At 40.4% G+C, this 27,979-nt stretch overlaps 1 protein-coding gene across 13 annotated transcripts in view; it reads left to right on the top strand.

Annotated features, from left to right (window-relative positions):
- ENOX2 (ecto-NOX disulfide-thiol exchanger 2) overlaps positions 1-27,979 on the top strand; it is a 283,553-nt gene that overhangs the window by 222,886 nt on the left and 32,688 nt on the right. For 12 of the 13 annotated variants that reach the window (XM_081222405.1, XM_081222406.1, XM_081222414.1 and 9 more), the window contains 4 exons: positions 7,186-7,392; positions 16,072-16,305; positions 18,991-19,203; positions 20,958-21,064. In XM_081222405.1, coding sequence (XP_081078531.1) covers positions 7,186-7,392; positions 16,072-16,305; positions 18,991-19,203; positions 20,958-21,064 — 761 coding nt within the window. Of the gene's footprint in view, positions 1-7,185; positions 7,393-8,516; positions 8,701-16,071; positions 16,306-18,990; positions 19,204-20,957; positions 21,065-27,979 lie in introns of those variants that run through there. The other variant, XM_081222407.1, reaches the window with a different exon arrangement.

Raw genomic sequence — 27,979 nt, forward strand, 5'->3', positions numbered from 1 at the left:
AAAAGAACACTAATGACCTCACAATACTAAATCCAGTGGTCAATTCTCACTTCTCTTCCAGTTGATTACTCCTTACTCACTGATATACTTTTTCACTTGGCTTCCAGGATACCACACTATTGGTTTTCCTTCTCACGCTGGTCATTCCTTTTCAGTCTCCTTTGCTGATAACCTTCTGTTCTCGCTGACTTCTTACCATTGGAGATCCCCATGACTCAATCCTTGGACCTCTTCTCTGTACTCATACCGTTGATGAGCTCATCCAATCTCATGGCTGAAAAAAAAGTATGCCAGTGATACTCTAAATTATATTTTTAGCTCAGAGCTTGTCTCTGAACCCCAAACTCATGTCCTACTGCTTATTTGATATCTCCGCTTACATGTCAAAGAGACATCTCAAGTTTAATATGTTCGGAACAAAACCCCTAATATTTACCCCCAAACCTTCTCCACTAGTATCCTTCTCCATCTCAGATAATGGCAACTGCATTATTTCAATTACTCAGCCAAAACTTAAGTGTAATCCTTACCTACTCTCTTTCCCTCACACGCCATATTTAATCTGTTAGAAAACTCTGTCGGGTCTACCCTAAAACATATAACTAGAATTCTACAATTTTCGTGATAATTACTGCTATGACCCAGTTTATGCCCCCATAATACATTTTCTGAACTATTGCAATAGCCTTCTAATTGGTCTTCCTCTTTCACCCTTGCCCCCTACAATGTATTCTCAAGAGGGCAGGCAGAGTGATCCTTTTTAAAACCTAAGTCAGACTATGTCCCTCCTCTATTCAAAACCCTTTAATGGCTCCCTGTTTTACTCAAAACAAAGGCCAAAGTCTGTTTAATGGCACAGAAAGACCTTTTTTTTTTAAACATCTTTATTGGAGTATAATTGCTTTACAATGGTGTGTTAGTTTCTGCTTTATAACAAAGTGAATCAGTTATACATATACATATGTTCCCATATCTCCTCCCTCTTGTGTTTCCTCCCTCCCACCCTCCCTATCCCACCCCTCTAAGTGGTCACAAAGCACCAAGCTGATCTCCCTGTGCTATGCAGCTGCTTCCCACTAGCTAGCTATTTTACATTTGGTAGTGTATATATGTCCATGTCCCTCTATCACTTTGTCCCAGCTTACCCTTCCCCCTCCTCGTGTCCTCAAGTCCATTCTCTAGTAGGTCTGCGTCTTTATTCCTGTCTTAAATGGCACAGAAAGACCTTTAATGGCAAAGAAGGTCCTCCCTCTCTCACATTATCTCTTTGACTTTGTCTCTTACCACTCTCCTTTCCATCACACATTGTTCCAGTTATACTGACCTCCATGCTGTTCTGTGAACACACCAGGCACTCTTCCGTCATAGGGCCTTTGTATTGGCTCTTTCCTCTGCCTAGAATACTCTTCTCCTAAATATCTGCATGGCTAACTCACCTGCCTCCTTCAAGTCTTTGCTGAAATGTCTCCTCTTCAGTAACCCTGACAACCTATTTAAAAGTTCAGCCCTCCCTGCCACACTCCCAATCCTACTTACCCTCTCTATTTTTCACTTAATACTTAATACATTTTAACAAACTATGCAATTTATAGAATGTAAACTCCACAAAAGCAGGGAGTTTTGTCTATTTTGTTCACTGATATATCCCGAGCACTGAGAAAAGTATCTGACATATAGTACGTGTTCAATAAATATCTCTTGAGTGATGGATGGAGGGATGGATGGATGAATACAAAAGGAGAAGTCAGAGGTCTAGAAATCAAACCAAGAGAGCATGAGGTAATTACACCACATGCTGACAACTTCTAAATCTATTTTTTCAGTCCATGGCTCTCTTCTGAGCTTCAGACACATATAGCCAACTGACCACTAGACTTTTCCAGGTGTATCTACTTCAAATGTGCAAAAAACAGCATTATAGTATAGTGAACAAACTACTAGATTAAAAGTCGAGAGAACTGTGTTTTACCCCCAGCTCTGTCAACAACTACCTGAGGGATCTTGGGTTAGTCGCATGACCTCCCCAGGTCTCCGTTTCCTTGTCTGTAAAGTGAGGCTATTGGGTTAGATTACCCTAGATACCTCCAAGGTTTCATCCAGTTCTAAAAATATGATTCTTGACATTAAAAATGTAGCTACCACAATAATTATTCACCTAGGCAAAAGTCCCTCAAAATGTATTAGGAAAAGCAAGAGCAAATTGGTAGGTGGCCCGTAGAGCTTTGTGCCTTCAGTAGAAGAGACAGTATGGTATAATACTCAAGAGCCCCAACGTGACATAGGCCTGGTTTCATATCCCAGATCTCCATACTAAATAGCCATGAAATCCTGGGTAAGTAACTTAACCTCTCTGATCTAGACTAGGCAAAATCAGTTCTGGTCTAAAAACTCAGCAGATCAAACTAGACTGGAGCTGACTGTGCACCAGTCTCCTAAAGATAAATGGTGAATTGTCCTAGGAGCAACATCCTCTGATTCCTAGGAGTCAGAGATATGGCAAAAGAAAGCTCTCTGGAACACAGGTACTTTTTTTCACAGGATGGCTATCAGAGATTTACTGCATTCCCAATTAACAGTCCTCAGTTGGTGGTATAAGAGGACAGCACCCTCTCTCCAGAGAACTCAGTTCTCTCAAGATTTTTCACTTCAGCTGATGGACCTTCTGTATGGAGAGGTTTCATTTTTCATCTACTGTGAAATAACAGTGAACGTGGAATAAATGGTGGAATATCACCTACTATCTGTATGCAGGCATGTGGGAAAGCACCCAGGAGCCAGAAAAAGAGCAATCATTTCATTTTACCATCTCAAAACAGGCTGAACTCATTTTGGCTCCTAGGGCTGGGTTCTATAAAGAAAATTAGAGAAAATTAGATAACTTGAGAATTAATAAAGATTCGCTGGCCTTCTGATTACTTCCAATCAGTTGGGATTACATTAAAATATATCTGACCCCTGCTGATTGTCTAGGGGACCTTCAATCTTGGGCTGTCTGATAAAATCAACTCAAAGATTTTGCAGTATGCAAATTCTGGCAAACCAGTTGAGTGATCTGTGATGCTCCTTTGAAAAGCAAGATGCAAGTGGTTTATTGGGCCTCTATGCTGCTCCCTGCCTCACTTCTCAAAGATGAGCAGTGACTTTGATCTTAATGCTGGTCGCCCCAACACAGTTCCCCAGAGTGGGTGCTTAGCTGTAATTAGAATTGCTAGAAGCTCCTCCTTTTCCATTACCAGAGATTAGAGTGCTTTTTACTCCCAGTTATCTTGCATCTTTTTACATGGAAGTTTCTTCTTCTCCATCTGGAGTGGTGATTGGGGTGTTACAGGAGCTTAGCACATTACCTGATTAATAGGATTAACTCCTATGGAGTTACCATTGCTATGCCCATATCACTGTATTTCAGTGGGATTAGAAAATCGGGCCCAAACAACAAAGTACTTTGAGCTGTTAATTAAAGAACAAGTACTATCCATTAAGGAAGACAGTACAGCCCATTGCCTTGCTGGTGGCATACATCTAAATCTCAGCAAATGCTACATTTACCCAAGGAAAATAAACAAATCCCCAGCATTCTTGACACTACTCTTAGTGGCTTTTATGCGCCTTTACAGTCACCACAGAATAATCACAGCATCTAAATAGGGTGATGGTTTCATCAAGGGAAAGAGCCTTGGTATTGTCAGTATTACATATAACTATAGCAGTAACCAGACATTCCTTAGAGTCTCTCAACGGACCTAAAGGTAAACCTAGGCTAACTCAAATAATATAAAAAGGTGATTATTTGCTTCATAAAAAGATTCTTTATCGAATTCATTTAAATAGTAAACTTCAGAAGGGTTCTAAGGCAGGATTTTATTCTGAAGCCTTAGATTTGAAAACATGGCTCTAACTAAATAGATGTTGTTGAAAATTCTTTACCTAATATAGTCAGTGGCCGGGTTGTGTTCCATGGTCAAGATCATGTGTGTCTCCACAGCTGTAGATTCTGAAACTGAGCAGGACACCATGGGCCCTACAGGGTACAAAAGGCCCTCCATGTCCCCTGTTTCTTGCCTGTAGGAAAATATTTTTGTCTCCTAGGTCTTCCGTGAGTGCCAAAGAGCAGGCACAAGCAGTTACTAATTGGAGAAGTGAAGGAATACAGAAACAAAGGGAAAGCAGTTAAGCAAGATAGCTTGAACAATAATTCAACAATAAAACAGAGTCCTAGTTCCTCTGCAACGAATATGCCCCAGACTGGTTGGAACCAGAAGGTTGATGATTAAGATTCCTGAAACAGGGCTTCCCTGGTGGCGCAGTGGTTGAGAGTCCGCCTGCCAATGCAGGGGACACGGGTTCGTGCCCCGGTCCGGGAAGATCCCACATGCCGCAGAGTGGCTGGGCCTGTGAGCCATGGCCGCTAAGCCTGCGTGTCCGGAGCCTGTGCTCCGCAACGGGAGAGGCCACAACAGTGAGAGGCCCATGTACCACAAAAAAAGAGAAAAGATTCCTGAAACACCACCCTGTTACCTCACTACCAACCAGTCAGAAGAAAGTCATACACCCTGCAACCCTCACCCCAAATGTTGCCTTTAAAAACCCTTCCATGAAAGCTATCAGGGAGTTCAGGTCTTTTGAGCATGAGCTGCCCATTCTCCTTGCTTGGTGCCTGCAATAAATGCTGTACTTTCCTTCAGCACAACCTGATTTTGGTAGATTGGTTTTACTGCTGGGAGGGTGGGGTGTGAAGCAGACCCAAGTTCAGTTCCGTAACAGTTTCTCTACCAATAAGAGTGATTCCTTCCCAAACCCAGCCTTATCTAAAGATCTGGATAAAGCAAGGAGCTGAGAGTTTAGAAATCCAAGTCTTAGCTATCACTCCACTCCAGACTTGTAGTAGGATTTTAGAAAGCCTCACAGTGGTAATTAGGAAACCTGAGTTCTATAATAGTAAATAATAATAACACTATAATAACTACAATTTATTGGGAACCTATCAAGTGCTAGGCATTATGCCACATGCAATATAGGCAGTAGATTATCAATTATCCTACAATAACCCTTGTAAGGTAGAGGATAGTATCCCTATTTTAAGATGAAAAAGCAAAGTTCTCAGAGGTTATGTAGTTTTCCCAAGGTCATGCAGACAGTGAGTAATTAAGGTTTAAATCCAGGTTTAACTGCTCCAAGTTCATTTTCCTTCTCTTTCTATCTGATTTGTTGACCTTGAATAAGTTACCCAACCTCAGTCAGCTAAGGTTTTTCCTCAGAATATTTTAAGTTTAGGCCAAGTCAGTGGTTTTCAACTACAGCTACACATTAGAGTTGCCTGAGGAACTTCAAGAAAATGATGCACATGCTGCACCCCAGACTAATTAAATCAGACTCATTGGAGGGAGACCCAGGCATTGTTTGTTTGTTTGACTCCCAAGTTGATTCTAATGTGCTACCAGAGTTGAGAATCACTGGAAGTGTGATATCTAGAATCCTTTCCAGTTCTTAAAAAACTCAGAAGTATAAGTCTCAAGAGATTCTGGATCTCATTTTTCCCTTTTTGGCTAAAGCTATAACCTCTCTAATGTTAGACATTTCAGATTCCTGCTCACTAGGTTATTTTCTTTTCCCTTTAAACTTCTCCTATGGAATGAAATACCAATACAGCGAGTTCTTGAAATTGAAGACATTTAAAACTTTAACAGAAATTTTGTAGGTTCCCTGAATCCCTCTACCCCTTTTACTGACTAAATAGAGGGAAAGAGACCATCATGAGAACTTGATTATTCTGACCCACACTAATAAGCAAAGTGAGGAAGCTTAAGATGCTAATAGCCGAGGCAGCTCTCAAATCATCTGCTTGCCAACTTGGATAAGAATCAGGTGGGGGCCTTGGCCTAATCTACAAGTGAAACTCATTTATTTTTGCATGTGAGCTGTAATCACTGGTTGTCGAGCTCTCCAAATCTTGAGCTGGGAGAATTATTGTTAAGAGCTGAATGGGAAGAACGGATTACACAAAATAAATCCTTGCAGATACAAAAGCAACACTAGAAAACCCTTGACCATCATGCTTTGTTTTGTTGGGCTATGAACTATAGGATTTTGCTTGGGAAATGCTTTGCTACGTATAAACAGCAACAAGGAGCTGGCAGATACAACCGGCTTTATGTATAAGTGAGTAGAAAGCACATTTTTTAAGCAGAAGGAAAATCATCTCATTAAATAGGTTTTTTTGTTTGTTTGTTTGTTTTGTTTTTTTTGGTTTTTTGCGGTACGCAGGCCTCTCACTGTTGTGGCCTCTCCCGTTGCAGAGCACAGGCTCTGGACGCACAGGCTCAGCGGCCATGGCTCACGGTCCTAGCTGCTCCGCGGCATGTGGGATCTTCCCGGAACGGGGCATGAACCCGTGTCCCCTGCATTGGCAGGCGGACTCTCAACCACTGCGCCACCAGGGAAGCCCATTAAGTAGGTTTTTAATAACTCTACAGCCAAATTTATCTCACTTTATTTAATGATTTCCCAGATGAGCTTACTTTCCCTCTAAGTGCTGCATGATTGGCTCTGGACCTCACCTCTCCAGCAAAGAATCTGAGGAAGAGCTCACTGGTATCAAAAAACAAAAAACCTAAAAGGGATGATCTGTACTCTGGCTGACTTTGTCAACCAAATTATTCTGATAGCTGTAAATATTTTTGTAAATGTTCACCCCTTCACTGTCAAATTAATCCTGAAACAGTTCTTTCTGTAAGCATGAACAGGGAGAATACAATAACTACAAGCTGAATTAAACAAAACCTTCTCTCAAGGACACTGGTTCTAAGAATTCTCAAAAGTAGGCTTAAACCGAGTGGGATTTCTTTCCACTAATTGTCTTCTTAATAAAAATGACTGAAAATTGGGCATAGCTGGGTTGTCACAACAAAAGTAAAGAACAAAATTAAAGAACTTTTGATGAGACAGATGGGTCTGAGTCTTTATCCTGTATACATAAATCACGATCACCAAATCATTGAATAAAATAATTCTCAGGTTCAGGCAACCAATTTGCTATGGAGCAGAGATGAGCATCTTGGAGGCCACATGCTTCTGGGACTCTTAGGCAGAAGTGGGGATAGTAGGGCTGTCTCTGGGACATGTGAAGTTTCTAAGAGGTCTGTCCTAAGCAAACATTTTAATTTCAAATGCTTTTGCACTTATACTTAGATCTTCCACCTCCTGCAACCCGAGAACGGCCACCAGGATGCAAAACAGTATTTGTGGGCGGCCTGCCTGAAAATGGTACAGAGCAGATCATCGTGGAAGTGTTTGAGCAGTGTGGAGAGATCATTGCTATTCGGAAGAGCAAAAAAAACTTTTGTCACATTCGCTTTGCTGAGGAGTACATGGTGGACAAAGCCCTTTATCTTTCTGGTAGGTGTTTAGTCATGAGGATTGTGCCCACCAGGCACAGCACACAGATTGGGGATCAGTGTATTTGCACCTGTGGCAGCTAAAGTTTGGGCTTACTGGCAACCTTTCTTGCCTTCATGGATGGAAAATGCATGTTACTACCTGATGTATTCCTTTAAAAGTTCTTAAGTAGTTCCCAGTTGCCTACGGGAAAACTCCAAAACTCCTTACTTGTAGTGTTAAAGGCCTTGATTATCTGTTTTACCTCTCAACATTATCTCCCAATCCTTCCTTCACATACCATGTCCTAACACTAAACTAATTCTAGTTCCCAGAATGTGCCCATGGTGTTTTACGCCTTTTCCTCTGACTAGAATTACCTTTTCCACCCCCACCCACCATACACACATCTTCATACCCTAAAGCTCCAGCTCAATCACAACCTCTTCTAGAAAGCTTTCCCTGACTTCTCTCCCCACTCTTCCCCAGGCTGGTTTGGGCACCCCTTCCTCAGTGCTTCTGCCATGCCTGGTGCTTCCTCCTAACATGACACCTGTAGCACCATATGAGAACTGTCTCTTTCTACCTCTGTCTCCTGCAACAGAGAATGAACTCCTTAGGGGAAAGACTGTGTCTTATTTAACTTTGAATCCCCAGCATTTAGCACCTAACCTGGTACAAAAGTAGATGCTCAAAAATAACTATGGAAGTCAGTTAGTTACCAAATATTTATTGACTGATAATCAGAATGCTAGGTTGCTGAGGATATGGCAAAGACTGAGGCATACAAAATTCTTGCCATCAGGGATATTACATTCTGAAGATGGTAAAATATGATATATATGTAAACAATATCAGGTACCAGTAAATGCTATGAAGAAGATAAAAACAGCTAACATACCTGGGGTTGCTAGGAAAGCAAGTATTCTCTAACATTTGAATTGAGATTTGAACAATATGAAGGGGATTGCCATGCAAACATCTGTAGGAGAAGCATTCCAAAATAAGGAAGAACAAGTCAGAGACCCTAAGATGAAAATGGACTTGGCATGTTCAAGCAGAGGAGAGAAGGTAAGCATGACTAGAGCACAGTAAATGAGAGAGAGGCAGTGAAGGGAAATGAAGTCTGAGAGGTAAACAGTACCAAATTATGTTGGTCCTTTAATCTATACAGACATACCTTTTTTATCGCACTTTGCCTTATTATGCTTTGCAGATATTGTGTTTTTTTACAACTTGAAGATTTGTGGCAACCCTGCATTGAGCAAGTCTATCAAAGCCATTTTCCCAACAGCATTTCGTCACTTCGTGGCTCTGTGTCACATTTTGGTAATTCTGGGAAAATTTAACTTTTTCATTATTATTATATTTGTTATGGTGATCTGTAATCTTTGATATTACTATTGTCATTGTTTTGGGGTGCCACAGATTGCACCCATCTAAGATGGTGAACTTAACTGATAAATGTGTGTGTTCTGACTGTTCCACCGACTGGTCGCTCCCCCATCTCTGTCCCTCTCCTTGGGCCTCCCTATTCCCTGAGACACAACAATATTGAAATTAAGCCAATTAATAACCCTACAGTGGCCTCTAAGTGTTCAAGTGAAAGGAAGAGTCTCTCACTTTAAATCAAAAGGTACAAATGATTAAGCTTAGTGAGGAAGGCATGTCTAAAGCTGAGATAGGCCAAAAGCTAGGCTTCTCATGCCAAACAGTTAGCCAACTTGTGAATGCAAATGTAAAGTTCTTGAAGGAAATTGAAAGTGCTAGTTCAGTGAACACACAAATGATAAAAAACTGAAACAGCCTTATTGCTCATATGGAGAAAGTTTTAGTTGTCTGGATAGGAGATCAAACCAGCCACAACATTCCCTTAAGCCAATGCCTAATCAAGAGCAAGGTCCTAACTCTCTTCAGTTCTGTGAAGGCTGAGAGAGGTGAGGAAGCTGCAGAAGAAAAGTTTGAAACCAGTAGATGTTAGTTCATGTGGCTTAAGGAAAGAAGCCATCTCCATAACATAAAAGTGCAAGGTGAAGCAGCAAGTGCTGATGTAGAAGCTACAGCAAGTTATCCAGAAGATCTAGCTAAGATCATTAATGAAGGTGATACACTACACAACAGATTTTCATTGTAGATAAAACAGCCTTCTATTGGAAGAAGATATCATCTGGGACTTTCATAGCTAGAGAGGAGAAGTCAATGCCTGGGTTCAAAGCTTCAAAGGACAGGCACACTCTTTTTAGGAGCTAATACAGCTGGTGACTTTCAGTTGAAGCCAGTGCTCATTTACCATTCTAAAAATCCTAGGGCCCTTAAGAATTACGCTAATTCTGCTCTTCTTATGCTCTATAAATAGAACAACAAAGCCTAGATGACAGCACAACTGTTTAACAACATGGTTCACTGAATATTTTAAGCCCACTACTGAGACTTGACTGGTCAGGAAAAAAAGATTCCTTTCAAAATATTAATGCTCATTGACAATGCACCTGGTCACCCAGGAGCTCTGATGGAGGTTAATGTTTTCATTCCCGCTAACACAGCATCCATTCTGTAGCCCATGGACCAAGGAGTCATTTCAACTTTCAAGTCTTATTATTTAAGAAATACATTTCGTAAGGTTATAGCTACCATAGATAGGGATTACTCTGATGGATCTGGAAAAATCAATTGAAAACCTTCTGAAAATGATTCACCATTCTAGATGCCATTAAGAACATTCGTGATTCATGGGAAGAGGTCAAAATATCAACATTAACAGGAGTTTGGAAGAACATGATTCTAACCTTCATGGATGACCTTGAGGGACTCAAGACTTCAGTGGAGGAAGTCACTGCAGATGTAGTGGAGATAGCAAAAGAACTAGAATTAGAAGTGGAGCCTGAAGATGTGACTGAATTGCTGCAATCTCATGATAAAACTTTAACAGGTGAGGAGTTGCTTCTTAAAGCTGTGCAAAGAAAGTGGTTTCGTGAGATGGAATCTACTCCTGGTAAAGATGCTATGAAGATTGTTGAAATGACAACAGAAGATTTAGAATATTACCCAAACTTAGCTGTTAAAGCAGCAGCAGAGTTTGAGAGGATTGACTCCAATTTTGAAAGAAGTTCTACTGTGGGTAAAATGCTATCAAACTGCACTGCATGCTACTGAGAATTGTTCATGAAAGGAAGAATCAATTGATGTAGTAAACTTCATTGTTGTCTTAAATTTTAAGAAGTTGCCACAGCCACCCCAACCTTCAGCAGCCACCACCCTGGTCAGTCAGCAGCCATCAACATCAAGGTGACACCCTCCACCAGCAAAACGATTACAACTCTCCCCCAAACTACCCCATCCAGAGAATGGATACATGTATAAGTATGGCTGAGTCCCTTTGCTGTGCACCTGAAACTATCACAACATTGTTAATCGGCTATACTCCAATATAAAATTAAAAGTTTTTTAAAAAAAGATTACAACTCACTGAAGACTCAGATGAAGGTTAGCGTTTTTAGCAATAAAGTATTTTTAATTAAGATATTTACATTTTTTAGATGTCATGCTATTGTACATTTCATAGACTACAGTACAGTGTAAACATAACTTCAGTAGGCACTGGGAAATCAAAAACTATGTGTGACCCACTTTCTTGAGATATTCACTTTATTATGGTGGCCTGGAACTGAACCCACAATATCTCCAAGTTATGCCTGTAGTAATGAGTTTATTATTCTGGATACAATGGGAAGCCATTGAAGGATTTTAAGGAGTAGGGTGATGTGATCTGACATACATTTTAGAAATATCACTTCTGGGTAAAGAATGGACTGAAGGGTATGGGCAAGTGTGGTGACTAGTGGTTAGTTAGCTAACCATAGCATTAGTCCAATCCAGAAGTGATAGCGGCTTATATACTATGGTAGTTGGAGTGGAGATAGCAAGAACTACTCTGCATAAAGTCACTTGTTCCTGGTAAAAGTTCAGATTTGGGGAGACTGAGGCAATTGGAATTGGAATGATTTTCTTTGTAAATATTATAAAGTTTCATGGCCGATCCTTTGCTTATTTGAATTGTTATTTTTCTTTATGGGGCAGTGGACAAATAAGATGAAGGCAGAAGACAGAGTAATTGGAAAGGGCATAGAACAATTAACTACTTCCTTCCCTAACTACTAACCCTTCCCTAAGGGTTAACAATTTGGAAGAATTGGGTCCAAGTGCTAGACATTTTACAGAATCTGCATTCACGTAACAGGCGCTTGTTGGACATCTCCTTTGTGTAAGCTATTATGCTAAATGTTGTACAGAGTAGAAAAGGAGTTAAACCTAGTTCTTCCCTTTAATGAACCCTGGGTTAGTATGCAGTCATACATTCATTTATTAAAGAAACATTGAGCACCTGGCATTGCTCAAGACACTGATAAGACACACTCATTGCTAATAATAATGACATTTGAAAGTTATGTGTGCTGTACAAGAAGTATGGTAAAGTGTTATGGAAGTTCAGAGGAGAGAGAGGGAGGGAGGAAGGGAGGATGGGAGGGAGGGGGGAAGAGAGAGAGAGAGAGAATTTGAAATTGTCTGGTTCCTGACTGGGGTTATCAAGGTAAAAGGTAGCATTTAGACCAAGTCTCTGACAAAGAGAAAGCATTTGAATGTGGACAATGGGGCATAGATACAGCATGAGCAAAGGTACAGAGGTGGTAGGTTTTGATGAACGTTCAAGGAAACAATAAGTAGTGGTTTGTGTACTGAGGGGACATGAAAGGAGGAGCGAAAACATCCATCGTTAGTACACTTTGAAAGGCTTAACAGTTGGGTCTTTACTTCTCAGATAACAGGGAATTGTTGAAGAAGTTCTTGAACAAGGAAGAAGATTGTTTCTGAAAGATTAATGTGACCGCTCTGTATAAAAATGGGTAAGAGGAGAGGAGGTCAGTTAGATACCTGTTGCAATAGGCCAAAGAAAAGGTAATGAGCATTGGAAAAATTAGGCTGGTAACATGGGAGAGGAGAAGAGGAGGCAGATGTAGAATGCTCTTTTTACATTTGCTAAGTGCTGTAAAATCCAACTACTGAAGATTTAACAGCCCTTAGCAATGATAACAGAGCATTCCACAATAGACTATTTTAATAAAAACTTAAAGGTCTTGAAAAGCCCTGAACAGTTGTACATAAAAGACAACATGCTGCTCAGGATGTATCCATCTAAATGTCATTGAAATCAGCTCTCCATCAACAGCCACCTGGAAACATTCTCACGGCTGCCAAAGGAAAGGAGGTTGCACTGTAATGTGAAAACAACTAATTTTTCCCTTTAAATTTGAACCTGCTCCCTGAAAGTTTACACGTGCTAGAAAACTCCTGAATTGGATGGCTGTTCTCCCACTTTGTAAAAGAAAGAGGTTAAAACAAACAAACAAAAATCCCTTAGAAAGGGGCTAGAAATGTAGACATAATTGTTTTTTCTGTTGGAGTTTGAGCACCTTTGGGAGCCGGCATTGTACACAGCGCAGCACCTCAGAGCATCACAGTATCTTGTGTATGTTTATGCAAAAGTTTCATTTCCTCCTCTCATTTGATCTTCTCCACAATCCTGGCAGAATAGTCAAGGTAATCATTAATAGCCCCATTTTTCTGGTAGCTCAGATAATTTAATAAGATGAATGGGTGTGAAAGTACATTGTAAACTTTAAAGGGCTCTAGCAAAGTTTACTTATGAAATGTATTTATTCTTCCTCTTTCTAAAAAGAATATTTTAGTGTGACTGGGAATTATTCTTTATAACAGCTTTATTTAGGTATAATTGACATGCAATGAACTTCACATATTTCAAAAATACAATTTGATATTATTGACACATACAGCTGTGAAACCATCATCATAGTCAAAATAATGAGTATGTACACCTCTCCCAAAAGCTTCCTTCATGCCTCTTTTTTTTTTTTTTTTTTTTTCTTTCTGCGGTATGCGGGCCTCTCACTCTTGTGGCCTCTCCCGTTGCGGAGCACAGGCTCCGGATGCGCAGGCCCAGCGGCCATAGCTCACGGGCCCAGCCGCTCCGCGGCATATGGGATCCTCCCAGACCGGGGCACGAACCCGTATCCCCTGCATCGGCAGGCGGACTCTCAACCACTGCGCCACCAGGGAGGCCCCATGCCTCTTTTGTAATCCCTTCTTCCTAACCCTCCCCAGTTCTCTCCCCAGGCAAACACTGATCTATTTTCTGTCAGATTAGTGTGCGTTTTCCAGATTTTCATATAAATGAAATCATATGTTTTGTATGCTCTTCCTTCCTTTGTACAGATCCAGATTTCCATTTGGTATCATTTTCCCTGTAATTGAATCTCCTTTAACATTTTCAGTAGTGCAAGTCTGCTCCTGATAAATTCTTTCAGCATTTGTATGTATCAAAAAATTTATTCCACTTTTTTTAAAAAGTATGTTCTCTGGGTATAGGATTCTAGGTTGACAGTTTTTTTTTTCTCTCTCTCAGATGTTGCTCCACTATCTTCTTACTTGCATTGTTTTCAACAAGAAATATGATGTTATCCTTATCTCTTTGTTTCTCTGTACATAAAATGTGTCTTTTGTCTATGGCAGCTTTTAAGATATTCTCTTTATTGCTGATGTTTAGAAATTTGATTATGATGTGCCTTGGTATAATTTTCTTCATGGTTTTCCACTTGGGGTTCATTGAAATTCTTAGATCTGAGTTTTCATCAAATTTGGACATTTTTCCTTCCTTATTTCTTCAAATATTTTTTCTATTCCCTCCCCTGTCTCCAATCATGGCTCCAGTTAGGCATATATTGGACCCCTTGAAGTTGTCCTACATCTCACCAGTACTCTGTTCATTTTTTTAAGTCTTTTTTCTCTCTGTATTTCATTTTGAATAGTTTCTATTGCTATGTCTTCAAGTTCATTAATCTTTTCTTCTGTGATGTCTAATTTGTCATTGGTCCTGTCCAGTGAGTTTTTTTCAACTCAGACATTGTAGTTTAAATCTGTAAACGTTTGATTTTGGTTCTTTTTTTTATGTCTTTTGTGTTTCTACTTAATATGTTTTGTCTTTTCTCTAGCTTCTTAAGCATATGAAATCCAACTATAATAGTTTTTATGTCCTTATCTATTAATTATATTATCTGCATCACTTCTGGGTCTGCTTTGTTGACTGATTTTTATCTTTATTATGATTTTCCTGCTTCTTTGCATATTGGGTAACTTTTTATTGGACACCAGACATTGTGAATTTTACCAGGTGACAGATATTTTTCATTCCTGTAAGTATTCTTGACCTTTGTTCTGGGATGCAGTTAAGTAACTTGAAAGTTTTTTTATCTTTTTAGGTCTTGTTTTTAAGTTTTGTTCAGCAGAACCAGAGCAGGGTTTAGTGTAGGGCTAATTTTTCCTCACTAAGGCAAAACTCTTTTGATTACTCTATCCAGTGCTCTCTGAATTATTAGATTTTCTCCTCTGGCTGGTGTGAAAAGGAAATAGTCCTAGCCCTGTATGAGCTCCAGGGATTATTACCTCTAACGCTCAGGTAATTCACACATAGATAGACATCAGTACTCAGCTACATAATAGTGGAGGACCCTCTGCAGATCTCTGAAGCTCTTTCTCTGTGTAGCTTTCTTCTTTCCAGTACTCTGCCATGCAAACTGTCTGCCATAGTCTCCCTGGATTCCCAGTTCAATCTCCTCAACTCAGGGAGATCACCATGCTTTGCCAGAGTTCCCCTCCCTGTGCTGAGGCCTGGAAACTCTCTCCAGGCAATAAGCCAGGGGAATCTTAGTGATCTCTGTCTTCATTGCCTAATGTCCAATGTCTTAAAAACTATTGTTTCATACATGTTGTCCATATTTTTAGTTGTTTAAGGCAGGAGTTACCCTGCAAGCTTGCGCTTAGAATGAAATGAGATAAATGTGTGTGGAAGCAGCTAGCTCAGCTTCTGAAACTTAAAAGGTTAATAAAAACTTAATATTTTTTTGATTTTTTTGTTGAGAGATTTAACTTGGGTGCTATAACTGACACCAAAAGTGGAGGTGTGGACTTGAATCCTGGTTTTCTGAATCCTAGTCCTATACCAGTATACTATAAGCATACTACCGCTTTTTTTAAGGATCCCAAATTATATGTCACCTGGATCACATACCACTCCCCATTATATCTATTCCACCCCCCCAAAATGGTTCCAAGTCACCAGATACACCTAGGAAGCAATTTGGGGGATTGAAATGTCGAGCTGATTTACATTTATCAAAATTTTATTGATTTTATTTAAATTTTATCTAAATTTTATCAACATTTAAATTTTACCAAAATTCTGAGTGGCGGGATGACTGACACTCTTGAAGTTATCCAAAGACACCACAATTTGAGGCCACCTTTTGCATGCTTCCCAGCCCGTGGTGCCACATAAAGCTTATTCTTGATACAGTTACCCACAGAGCCTCCCTCTGTCACAGGTAAGGTGGCAGATGGAGAAATGAAACTCCTATGAATAAGACTGACCCAACCATGGAATAATAAACTATTATCAGAGATAGAGACTATAATCCAAGTCTTTAATGTTCTTCTTGCTAGTAGTGGGGAGAGAATTTGGGGTTATGTGGTCCCTGGAAACTGCTGTGACTGCATCTGAAAAGCTACTTACAGTGGCTCACTCACTGGGCTGTTCTTGTTCTCTCCTCTCTCTCCCTCTTGTGCACTTAGGTTACCGCATTCGCCTGGGCTCTAGCACTGACAAAAAGGACACAGGTAGGCTTCATGTTGATTTTGCACAGGCTCGAGATGACCTGTATGAGTGGGAATGCAAACAGCGTATGCTTGCAAGAGAGGAACGCCACCGTAGAAGGATGGAAGAAGAAAGGTTGCGCCCACCATCCCCACCTCCAGTGGTCCACTATTCAGATCATGAATGCAGCATTGTTGCTGAAAAACTAAAAGGTATACAAAACACTCGAGCTTTGTGATTAAAAGAACTCTTTTCTTTGGAGAAATGTAATAAATATATTTGTATTGTTGACAGTTATCCTTGAATTTCCCACTGAGGGATTCTAAGCATTTCTTGTGTTGAAGCCTTGCAGTTAGAAAGGTGTACCTAGTAATTCAAGAGCCAAAAAATTTGTCCCTCCCACCTGTGTCTGTGATCCTTCACTGCCTCAAGTTACTTTTTTTCTCTCCATACATCAGGTGACTAGAAAGAAACAATTTTTTCCCACTTTTCCACATCAGAGAATTTTAGCTGTGATCCATGACTTGGGACCTGTAAGCACCTCCACCCCCTTTCATTGTGGATAGCAAGTTAGTTTTGAATTCTAAGTCAGAATAAATCAGAAAAATAGAACTTGATGTGACCTCAGAAAACTCTGATAAAATTCCATTTTCTTTTTTTTTCTTTTTTTTTTTTTTTTTTGCTGTACACGGGCCTCTCGCTGTTGTGGCCTCTCCCGTTGCGGACAGAGCACAGGCTCCAGACGCGCAGACTCAGCGGCCATGGCTCACGGGCCCAGCCGCTCCGCGGCATGTGGGATCTTCCCGGACCTGGGCACGAACCCACGTCCCCTGCATCGGCAAGCGGACTCTCAACCACTGCGCCACCAGGGAAGCCCAAAATTCCATTTTATAGATGAGAAAATGGAGGGCCAGAGAGTAGTTACAGTATACATTCTTCTTAGATTACTCAAAGGCGTAGCTACTACTAACTAAAAGAGGACTCCTTTAATCACACATTTATTTCACACAGTAACTACAGAGACTTCCAGACATTGCTAAATCAGACTGCTTTCCCTTTAGTTTTGATTCCTGTTCCCCTTGCTTGACTCTCAGAGCCATTTTGCTAATTTAACCTTAATTGCCTTGCCTGGTCTCCTGTGTTAGTAGCTCAAATCCAGTTTTTTCATTCTATGAGTATGGTTGATTTTACTGGATGAGTGCTGGTGTCCCATTGATCTTATTGGTGACACCAACCCAGCTCTAACAGTATGAATTTTCCTTGCTTCTTGTGCTCTAGGCTCAGCAAGATGCTGCTAATTCCCCTTTGCAAATAGGTCTCATTCACCAAACTTGTTTGCACCTTATAGCCTAAGGGTTTCACACGTTAAAGAAATCCTTTGTTTGGATTGATTTGTCTTCCTATAAGAGAAAAGCAGAAAACATAGAGTCCAGAGAAGAGACACAGAAATAATGGTACACTTTGAAAAGCTGGAAAGGCTGAAAGCATTGGTAAGATGCCAGGTCCAAGACTTAACTGTTCACATAAGACCAAACAGCTCAGTTTGAATTTTTATTAAAAAAATGAATTTGCTGGTTGTGTGGAACTCCAGCAAAAAGTAAGCATCAATGAATCAACTAAACATCAATAATTTTTTTAAAACTGAGCATCAACATAAAGACTGTATGTAAGTAACGAAATGAAAACTGCTATAACGGTGAGGCTGACCTCTCATTACACATCTGCACTTAAAAAGGCAAGTGGTAAGAAGTTCACATTACAGTGAGAGATGGTTCCACTGGACATAAGGGTTCCTGGCTAGAGAGGGATGTGGAGTCCTACAGTGGGCCTTCAATGGGACGCTAATGGACTCTCCCTCTCAGGAGTCTTTAACAGCAGAATATGTAAGTGGCTATCTCAGAAAGCTGAACCAGAGGCTTTGGAAGCTGAACCAGAGACTACTATTTTAACATCGGAGAGTAACTCCTAACTAGCTGTAGAAATCTACTTGGAGGGTTCCTCAGGCAAGAGAAACAGGACGTGGCCAAATGTAGAAATAGAATGAATTACATCAAAATAGATTGTGACTGGGACTGAGTGGAAGGCCTGGGGCTGGATTGGATGCAGGAGTGATGTTACAAAAAGTCAAAGATGTAAGTGTTTATACCTAAAGAATTGCCATTTAGCTGTTTCTTTCTTTTTTTTTTTTTTTTTTCGGTACGTGGGCCTCTCACTGTTGTGGCCTCTCCCGTTGCGGAGCACAGGCTCCGGACGTGCAGGCCCAGCGGCCATGGCTCACAGGACCAGCCACTCTGCGGCATGTGAGATCTTCCCGGACCGGGGCACGAACCCACGTCCCCTGCATCGGCAGGCGGACTCTCAACCACTGTGCCGCCAGGGAAGCCCCTAACTCTTTCTTAAGGCTCCCTCCAAAGGTTTAATTCCATGGATCCAGGATAAAGTTACTGTCAAATGCAAGTTAAGCTCAAGACTCAAGTTTACTTGTGCTTATTAAAAAATAAGATTGTAGAATTCTGAAGTTCTCTCACTGCTAATTTATATATTACACACATGCACACACACACACACACACACACAGAGGTTAAGAAATTTGCAATATGTGAAAACTATGTCAGTAAAGAAAACTTTAAGAAAAGAAGAAATACTCTTGTTCTGAAAATTCTTCGTAGATCACAACCAATCTGACTACTTTTGGAATCTTTCATTCTTTCAGTCTCTCTGCCCACCTGCTGCCTGTGTGTGCACACGTGTGCATGCATGGTTCCTCACCCTCTGCAATTAATTCATTTCACAACCTTTGCCAAAAAGCCATGGTGGCCTCCTTGCCAGCATGTTGGGAAAATAGATGGAGATTTGGTTACTTTTGATGACTCTAAAGATAAATTCTCTTTTTTCAGATGATTCCAAATTCTCAGAAGCCGTGCAGACCTTGCTCACCTGGATTGAGCGAGGAGAGGTGAACCGTCGCAGCGCTAACAACTTCTACTCCATGATCCAGTCGGCCAACAGCCACGTCCGCCGCCTGGTGAATGAGAAAGCTGCCCATGAGAAAGACATGGAAGAAGCAAAGGAGAAGTTTAAGCAGGCCCTTTCTGGAATTCTCATTCAATGTGAGTGGAAGTCATAGTTCTGCCAGAAGGGTGAGAGGGCACTTCACTTAGTCATCACTCTCTCTACACAGGAGCCAGGGCTCCAGAGCCATCCTGTGTCAAGAAGGAACGCCCTCTTCATCACTGCCTCGTGCTCTTCCTATATTGCCAAATGCCCAAGCTCCGGTTTCATGGGAATCATGTGCGCACCCCCTATGTTCATTTTCTGTGGTATATCTACTTCAGCTCCTTAGAAACACTGACACTTAGACCACAATCCTGTGATTTTACTTTCGCTTGTTCTCAAAGTAAGTTACAAGCAGCCTCAGGCTCCAGTGGAAAATTCGGTATTTCACTGCTGAAGTTAGAATGTAGCATCAGGATTTGTAAGCTTCTTTGCTTCAGATTTGCATCATTATGCTTTTCAGGTATTCCATTTTAGGGATAAATGTAATTATATTTCCCAAGGTAATTGAATAAAAGCCAAATCTGCTACTTCTACCTTTTGTTTTTAGTTTCCTTTCTTCAACATTTCCTTTACTGGATGTCAGTGGACACTGAGAGGGAATGGGAAGCCACTGAAATAGCCATTTTCAAAAATTAGTACCACTCCAAACCTATCCAGGTTCTCTTAAATGAGCAGAAAAATTCTCAAATAATGTTTTTAGTTCACCTTATTATAAAATTATGAACTCTTATCTTTTGAGTGAGAAACTGTATTCACGTTAGGAACAAAGGTACAGTTTTATGACTTTGCTTTTAAACAGTTATGGCCCACTCTTCTCATACTTGACTTCCCATACTTGACTGATACATAAATGGGATTAAGGAGGAGTTGTTTCATTTTCCATTTCTATTTTGAAATTATCTATGGGCATGGAATCCAGGAGGAGAAAGCATATGTTTTTAGGGCTTCAGAATAAATAGAAAAAGAGAGCAGCAAGCATCATGGGAATAGAAATCCTTAAATCATTAGTAGACAGGGTACAAACAGGGCTGTAAAGAAAGAAATAACACCTCTGAATTTTCTTACTGTGAACACCTAGCCAGGCAGAGGATCTTGTCCTTTTTTTCTTTTCCCAGAAAAAAGTCATGACTAAGTTTTCCTTCTCTTGAACTGATTGCGATAAAGCCCCCGAATATTTGTACACATTCCCTCATTTGACATTTTAAGCGACCCTGAAAAAATACCCCCTAGGACTGTGCTTACACACTATTCTTCCATAAAACTTGTGTTTCTCCAGTCAACAAGCCTACCTAGGTAGACTTAAAATAGATCCCATCCATTTTAGGTTTTGATTTGTTGCTTCTGGTTAAACATACCTCAGAATAATAAAAAGATGGATTCCATTGAAATGAAGCATCCAGGATCATTCTGAAAGGCTAGTTTAAGAAGCCAGTGGTCAAAAGGAGCTGGTACAGTTCACCACTTGATGTCCTGTTGTGCAGGGTCAATAGTGCTAAATCACATTCACCATGACTCTTGCCTCTCCTGCCTGAATGAATACAGACTGCCTGTATGAAAAAACTTTAGTCACCATTTCACCCTAAACCTTCTAGAATTCATTTTTTCTTTTTGTATATTGATATCTTTGCCTTTGCATCCCCTTTAAACTCATGGTATGCCAACACACATAGCCTTTTTTTTTTTTTAGCACAGCTCTAGTCCAGTAGTGTCATAGGAGACACACTAAGCCTAATGCTTCTCATTTCTTTTCTCCTCTCTTTTGCCATCCCTGGATGATGCTGATTCAACTGTTGATCTGATGCTACAGTTGAGCAGATAGTAGCTGTGTACCATTCTGCCTCCAAACAAAAGGCTTGGGACCACTTCACAAAAGCCCAGCGTAAAAACATCAGCGTTTGGTGTAAACAAGCTGAGGTTAGTAACTTTTTACTCTGGTAGCCCCTCAGGGGGACAGTTTCTTTCTTTAACAAGTTATTGATTTGGAGTTTAGCTAGAATTAAATAGTGCCAAGCTCCCATGGCCACAACAAGGCCCTAATGAAACACTGAGACATGTTCTATAGCCTGTCATTGTGTCCAGACCACCTGCTGCCAAAAGGGTAATAAATGTGCACATGTTGTCTTGAATGCATTCTGCTGGGTGGAAACCTTAGTAGTGAAAATGTAGCTGTGATAATTAATAAGTTTACTTCCCTAAGCTAGCTAGTCTTGGGTACAACAATAATTACTGACCTGTGCATCTAGTGTTAGTAATATTAGGGCTGTCTTACATTTATTAGAGCATCTTGACAGTTGAGGCTGAAAGCTGCCTGGTGTTACATTGGATCACTGAAATTTCTGAGCTTCTTTTATCAAACCTGCTCAGCCACCTTTATAGGTGGCAGCTTTAAAGGTAACAGAGGACTCTGATTTCAAATTAAGATTGACACACACCTCTCTGCTTGTGCTCAAGTGACATTTTTAGCATAACACTAGAACATATCTGATGTGATTAGGTTACGATTCTAAATCTGAGATTAAAAACTGAGATGGGAGGTTTGTTTACACCAATGTGCCTTTGGAATGGTGTTACATAGTCCTCAAGTTTTTCTGTTCCTATGTGTAGCTTCCTTACCCAGCCAGCCCTGACACTTTTCATCTATGTATGCGGCAACTCTTTCAACTTCGTTTCTGAGTCCTCTTTGCCAGTCTAGTAGCAGTCCCATTATATCTATCAATGCAGGTTGTCATATTCCTTAATAGTTAAATAGCACTTGTATGGAACTTACATATTATAAGGCACTTTCACATTGGTTAGCTCACCTACATGAGCCCCTCAATAGATGTGGTGTAGTGGAAAGAACCTTGGACTTGGAGTTGACATGAATCCAAATCTCAGCTCTGACACGTTATAGCTGCGTGACTTTGAGCAAGTTAGTCAGCCTTTCTCAGTCCTTATTCCTTCACCTGGATTAAATGAGATAAGAGATATGTAGACAGTATGAAAATATAAATGCTATATAAATGAGAACTAGTATTATTTCAATTTATCATTAACAACTCCATAAGGAATAATAAGTAAGTAGAGTGTCCGTTTTTTACATGTGAGGAAACTGAGACATAGAAATGTTAAGCGATGTGGGCTTCCCTGGTGGCGCAGTGGTTGAGAATCCGCCTGCCAATGCAGGGGACACGGGTTCGAACCCTGGTCTGGGAGGATCCCACATGCTGCGGAGCGGCTGGGCCCATGCGCCACAACTGCTGAGGCCCATGGGCCTAGAGCCCGTGCTCCGCAATGGGAGAGGCCACCATAGTGAGAAGCCTGTGCACCGCAACAAAGAGCCCCCACTCTCTACAACTAGAGAAAGCCCATATGCAGCAACGAAGACTCAACGCAGCCAGAAATAAAATTCAAAAAAATGTAAAAAAATTTAAAAAAAAGAAATGTTAAGCGATGTGCACACAATTACACAGCTAGTAAGTGGTCAATTCAGGCCTAGAAATTCTTCTTCTTCACTCTGTGCGCTGGTATAAACTGACTTGTGGTCTTGAGTCAGTCATTTAATCTTTGTGAACCTCAGTTACCTAATCTATAAAATGAAGATAATAATCTATTCCTCTGTCTTTCATGAGAATACATGACATAGTTTGTGTGGCAACAATTTGAGAACCGTGAAGAGAGATTAGAGGAAGATAAGCCCACATCTGTTCATAAACCAACAGTCTCAGCCATCAGTTCTGACTCGGCAAAGGGATCTATGAGTCACTAGGGAGAAATCCTTGAAGACATCAGCCCAGCGGAGGGTAGGGTCATAAAAAGCCAGTAAAGTTTTTAATTGTTAAAAAAATAATAATTAGGATCAAAAAAGGAACCGATTATCTTAGTGTAGCACAAAATGATTTTAGAATGCTAGGGCTACCTCATGTTGTTGAGCCCAACGAACAAAATTCAGCATTTCAATTCAGACGTTTACTGAACAGTTTCTCTGTCTCAGGTATCATGACAGGCAATGCAGGATGAGATGGTCTTTGCCCTCAGGGAGCTAAAAATGTAACAAAAGTGATCAAGGGGAGGGTTGGAGATAGCACTTAAATTTATTTATTTGTTTTTAAAATTTTTATTGGGGAATAGTTGATTTACAATGTTGTGATAGTTTCAGGTGTACAGCAAAGTGAATCTGCTATACATATACATGTATCCACTCTTTTTTTTAGATTCTTTTTCCATATAGGCCATTACAGAGTACTGAATAGAGTTCCCTGTGCTATACAGTAGGTCCTTATTAGTTATCTATTTTACATATAGTAGTGTGTATGTGTCAATCCCAATCTTCCAGTTTATCCCTCCCCCTCCTTTAACCCCCTGGTAACCGTAAGTTTATTTTCTACATCTGTAACTCTATTTCTGTTTTGTAGATAAGTTCATTTTTTTGATTCCACATATAAGCAATATCATATGATATTTGTCTTTCTCTGTCTGACTTACTTCACTCAGTACGAGAATCTCTATGTCCATCCACGTTGCTGGAAATGAGATTATTTCATTCTTTTTTATGGCTGAGTAATATTCCATTGTATATATGTACCACATCTTTATCCACTCCTCTGTTGGTGGACATTTAGGTTGCTTCCATGTCTTAGCTATTGTAAACAGTGCTGCAATGAACATTGGGGTGCATGTATCATTTTGGGGTTTTTTTTGGGGGGGGTTTTGGTTTGTTTTTTTTTTTTGCGGCACGCAGGCCTCTCACTGTTGTGGCCTCTCCCGTTGCGGAGCACAGGCTCCGGACGCGCAGGCTCAGCGGCCATGGCTCACGGGCCCACCCGCTCCGCAGCATGTGGGATCTTCCCAGACTGGGGCACGAACCTGTGTCCCCTGCATCGGCAGGCGGACTCTCAGCCACTGTGCCACCAGGGAAGCCCAGCATGTATCACTTTGGATTATAGTTTTCTCCAGATATATGCCCAAGAGTGGGATTGCTGGATCACATGGTAGCTCTATTTTTAGTTTTTTAAGGAACCTCCATACTGTTCTCCACAGTGCCTGTACCAGTTTACATTCCCACCAACAGTGTAAGAGGGTTCCTTTTTCTCCACACCCCCTCCCGCATTTATTGTTGGTAGATTTTCTGATGATGGCCATTCTGACTGGTGTGAGGTGATACCTCATTGTAGTTTTGATTTGCATTTCTGTAAAAATTAGTGATATTGAGTATCTTTTCACATAGCACCTAAATTTAAAATATCCAAAATCCTTAATTTAGTTTGAATAATTCAGAAAAATAAAAGTTGAGAGAAAAATGCTTAATATGCCTTCCAATTGTAGAAAAGCAGTATTAGTCTCTACCTTCCCTTCAACGCACACATGTATCCATTTTAGGGGGTGGGAGAGGCTGTTTGATGTGCCCCACCCATTACAGAAAGCCCTGCTGATACAGTATTTCCTTTTTCATGGGAGGAGTGGAGCCTCTGGTGCGAGAACTGACTTGTCTAGGCCACAACCCTTTTGTAAGCGAATTTGCAATAAAATAGTCTCCATTAATATTATTCATCAAGGCTCTCTGTAGTTATAGCAAGCCTACCTATCTGGTGGATATATGTTTGAGTTTAATTACTTCCTCAGTAAAGATAGCTATGCCAGTAAGCCAGACATTTCTCTGGGGCTGTGGAGAGCTGAGAGCTGTACACCCTGTCACCTAATATTGTAGCAGAGCTTCCTTGGCACAGTGATGGAGATAAAGCACACGGCCAGCATGACTTACTACATGTTTTGTGATATGCCTTGTAGACTTTGTAGGGACCCAGAAAAATGCTTCCTGCCTGTTGGATTGGACTAAATTAAGGTCTACCCTGAATACCTTAATCTTTATAAGTAAAACTACTGACAGTGGAACATAGCTCATGACCTTTCTTTGCCATTGCATTCCCTAAACCTAAAAGATTTCGTCTACTCTATATTGGCACCTCTTTAAATTGTGGCTTTAAATTTTTTTTAACCTCTGCATACTTTCACTTGATGACAGGCAACTCTGAGGACTAAAAGGAGGTATCCTGTAGAAAGTGACAAAACTGTCCTCTTAAATTGGGACTGCCTCTTAGCACCCCACTGAGAATCAGAGCATCTCAGTGACCTAATCAACTAAACTGACTTTTTCTTGACCTAGGCATCAAAGCTACAATTCCTAAGTTAGGGGTTTCATCAAGGTAGAAGAGTCTGACATTGAACCTTTCTTACCAGTTGCCTCGGGGAATAAGCCAGCTGGTGACCTCCTCGCATCACAAAGTACCTGTTATTTGTCTCATTGTCATCCTGCTTCCAGCAGCAGACACTGTCTCACTCTGGTGAGAGAGAAGTTATGAAGTAAGAAGAAAAAGTCCCCATCTTCAGGGAGCTAAGGCACTCACCCTGGTAGCATCTGCCAAGCAGACTAGTTTGATAATGAGTCTTTTTCATTGGTTTACTTTCCTGATTTACATGTGTGTGAGGCTCCTACTGATACCATTTGAAAGGGTAATAAAAATAAGAGAAGGCTGAAGTCCCTTCCCTTACTAAAAGTTAGCATCTACAGTGACTTTACTGACAGTGCTGTGTGTTGTGGGAACTCTTTTTCTATAGAATCATTCAAAACCTGTGTGTTTCTCTTACCATGATCCTGGCCTAGATTACAAGTTAAACTTTGGATGGCATATAAGAAACTAGAACCATAGCAGTAGGCACCAAGAAACTCCCTTGCATTCTCCCTAATGTGAGATTTTTATACCATTGGACCAGAAGAAAGGGTAGATGGTGATTACGTACTAGCATTCTCGTGAAATGAAATACTGTGATTGCTAAAATAACTTTCTAGATTTCCAGGCCTATCATTCCAAACCCCAAAGAACTGGTTGCAGATAGATGTTCAAGTTATCTGCATGCCCTCGTTTTAGGACCCATTTGCACTAACACTAGCTATTGGCTTTCAGCCATCAAACCCCATGCTAACAAAATTTGGATCAACCTAATTTGTATTTCCATTATGTAGCATATAATAGACATTGATTAAGAGCCTGTGTTTGTGCTTTGCTTCATTGGCTTGAATGATATCTCAGAATCAAATTTCTGTGTAAGTGTAGGAGCTATCTCCCTATCCTCTGCTCCTTTCCATTCCTTCATCTGGCCCATTCCCCACCAAGTATCCTGTTAATTTTCAAAGTATGGGTAAGTACAATTTTGTTACACAATTCATAAGGAACTTTTCTTTTATTATAGTCATGTTTCTATCATAAAATATGAGTAAGATGAATTTAAGTCCACATAACTTTTTTGGAAACTATATAGTTAGATAATTAACGTTCAATAATTTATGATTTGCCTACTTTATGATAAATCAAAAATGTCAGCTGGTACGAAGATGATTCTTTTCAGCATTTTCCTCTGTCTAGGGTTTCAGTTTTATTCTATGTTGAAAGTGCTTTGTCCTCCATTATGGAGCAATATGTGAATTTCTAAGCTTCGCAAAAAGTTACCACTAGAATAGACTTAAAGCCATTATAATGCATTTTGAGAAGTCACTAACAGTTCACTGTTTAGATTAAATATCACAGGTCTACCGTGGGCAACAGTGTGGTATAAAAACTTTAGGAAGGCTATCTTACCTTTTTTGATGTACTCTATCAGTGACGTGACCCAGTCAATTTCAGGCAGAGAATTACAAATGAAAATTTCTGGAAAATGTTTTTCCATGTCATTGCCACTCTTTTAGCTTCAGCACTGGATCCAACTATCAGGATGGGCAAAGGGGCAGATCTGGGAGGCAGCTATTTCTCTTGCTGCCTGCACTTCAGTGGCTCAAAGTCCTCCTGTTGCCTGCTCCTGTGTCCAGGCTAGGTAGAATGCCTTCCTTAGGTAAATGCCACCTTTTAGCCCTTCACTCTGAAGGTATTTGTTAGGATTTGATTCCAAAAGTAGAGCTTTTTTGATCCACCAGAGAATATAGAAAATAGGCATCTTAGATATCAAGTGCTTTACTTTTCAAAGAATTAAAATCTCACTTGCTTTACTTAGAGGTAGTGTCATTTACTGAATGCTCACTTTAAGTTTATTGCAGTATAGTATCCTATAGCCTCTATTGTTCTCTCTGCCTTATCTCCATTCATGTGACTTAGTATCGATATTTACAGAAAAAGTAATGGTACGGACCTTAGTTTCTTTGTAGCTAAGAAGGATTGTCTAGTTAGAGGGCTCTAGGCTCTGCCACTTTGCCTTCCTGACTGAATACTTATAGCAAGCTTCTCCTTAGTTTTTCTTACCCTCATTTCATTATCAGCTAAAAGAACTGGTAACTCTTGTTTCTGAAGTATTTTGAGGCACTGAGGTAAAATTTGCCCATAGGTCCGTTATTTTTCTAGGGATTTTTTGAAGATGTGAAAGATCTCTAGATAAGCTGTATTACTTAGTTACTGAACATTTTATAGTTCTAAGAAGAGATTACGCTTCCTTGCCCAGCTGGAAGCAGAAAAGATGCTTTGCGGATGCTGAGCAGCTACAGAGTGTGTCTTAGCTATCAGTTAGATCTTCCGGCCCTGGGACATTTCCCTAGAAGGAACACAATTTACTCTTCTGAGAAACACAGTAACTTTTCCAGAGTTAGAGAACATGTCTGTGAATTGAGAGTTGGTCTCTGCTTATACCCTCTGACAGTCTACATTTTTGTTAGGCAGCTAGGAGAGCCACAACTTTTCCTGATGAAGTAAGTTGTACAATATTTGAATTTGCCAGTGTCAAACCTCATTATGATCACCTTTCCAGTAACAGCTCTTTGATAACTGAAATCCAGACTCCTGAGAAAGAATGAATTCTTAGAAATGGCAA

Source organism: Mesoplodon bidens (genome assembly GCF_964165515.1).
Source record: "Mesoplodon bidens genome assembly, chromosome: X".
Taxonomy (NCBI): Eukaryota; Metazoa; Chordata; class Mammalia; order Artiodactyla; family Ziphiidae; genus Mesoplodon; species Mesoplodon bidens.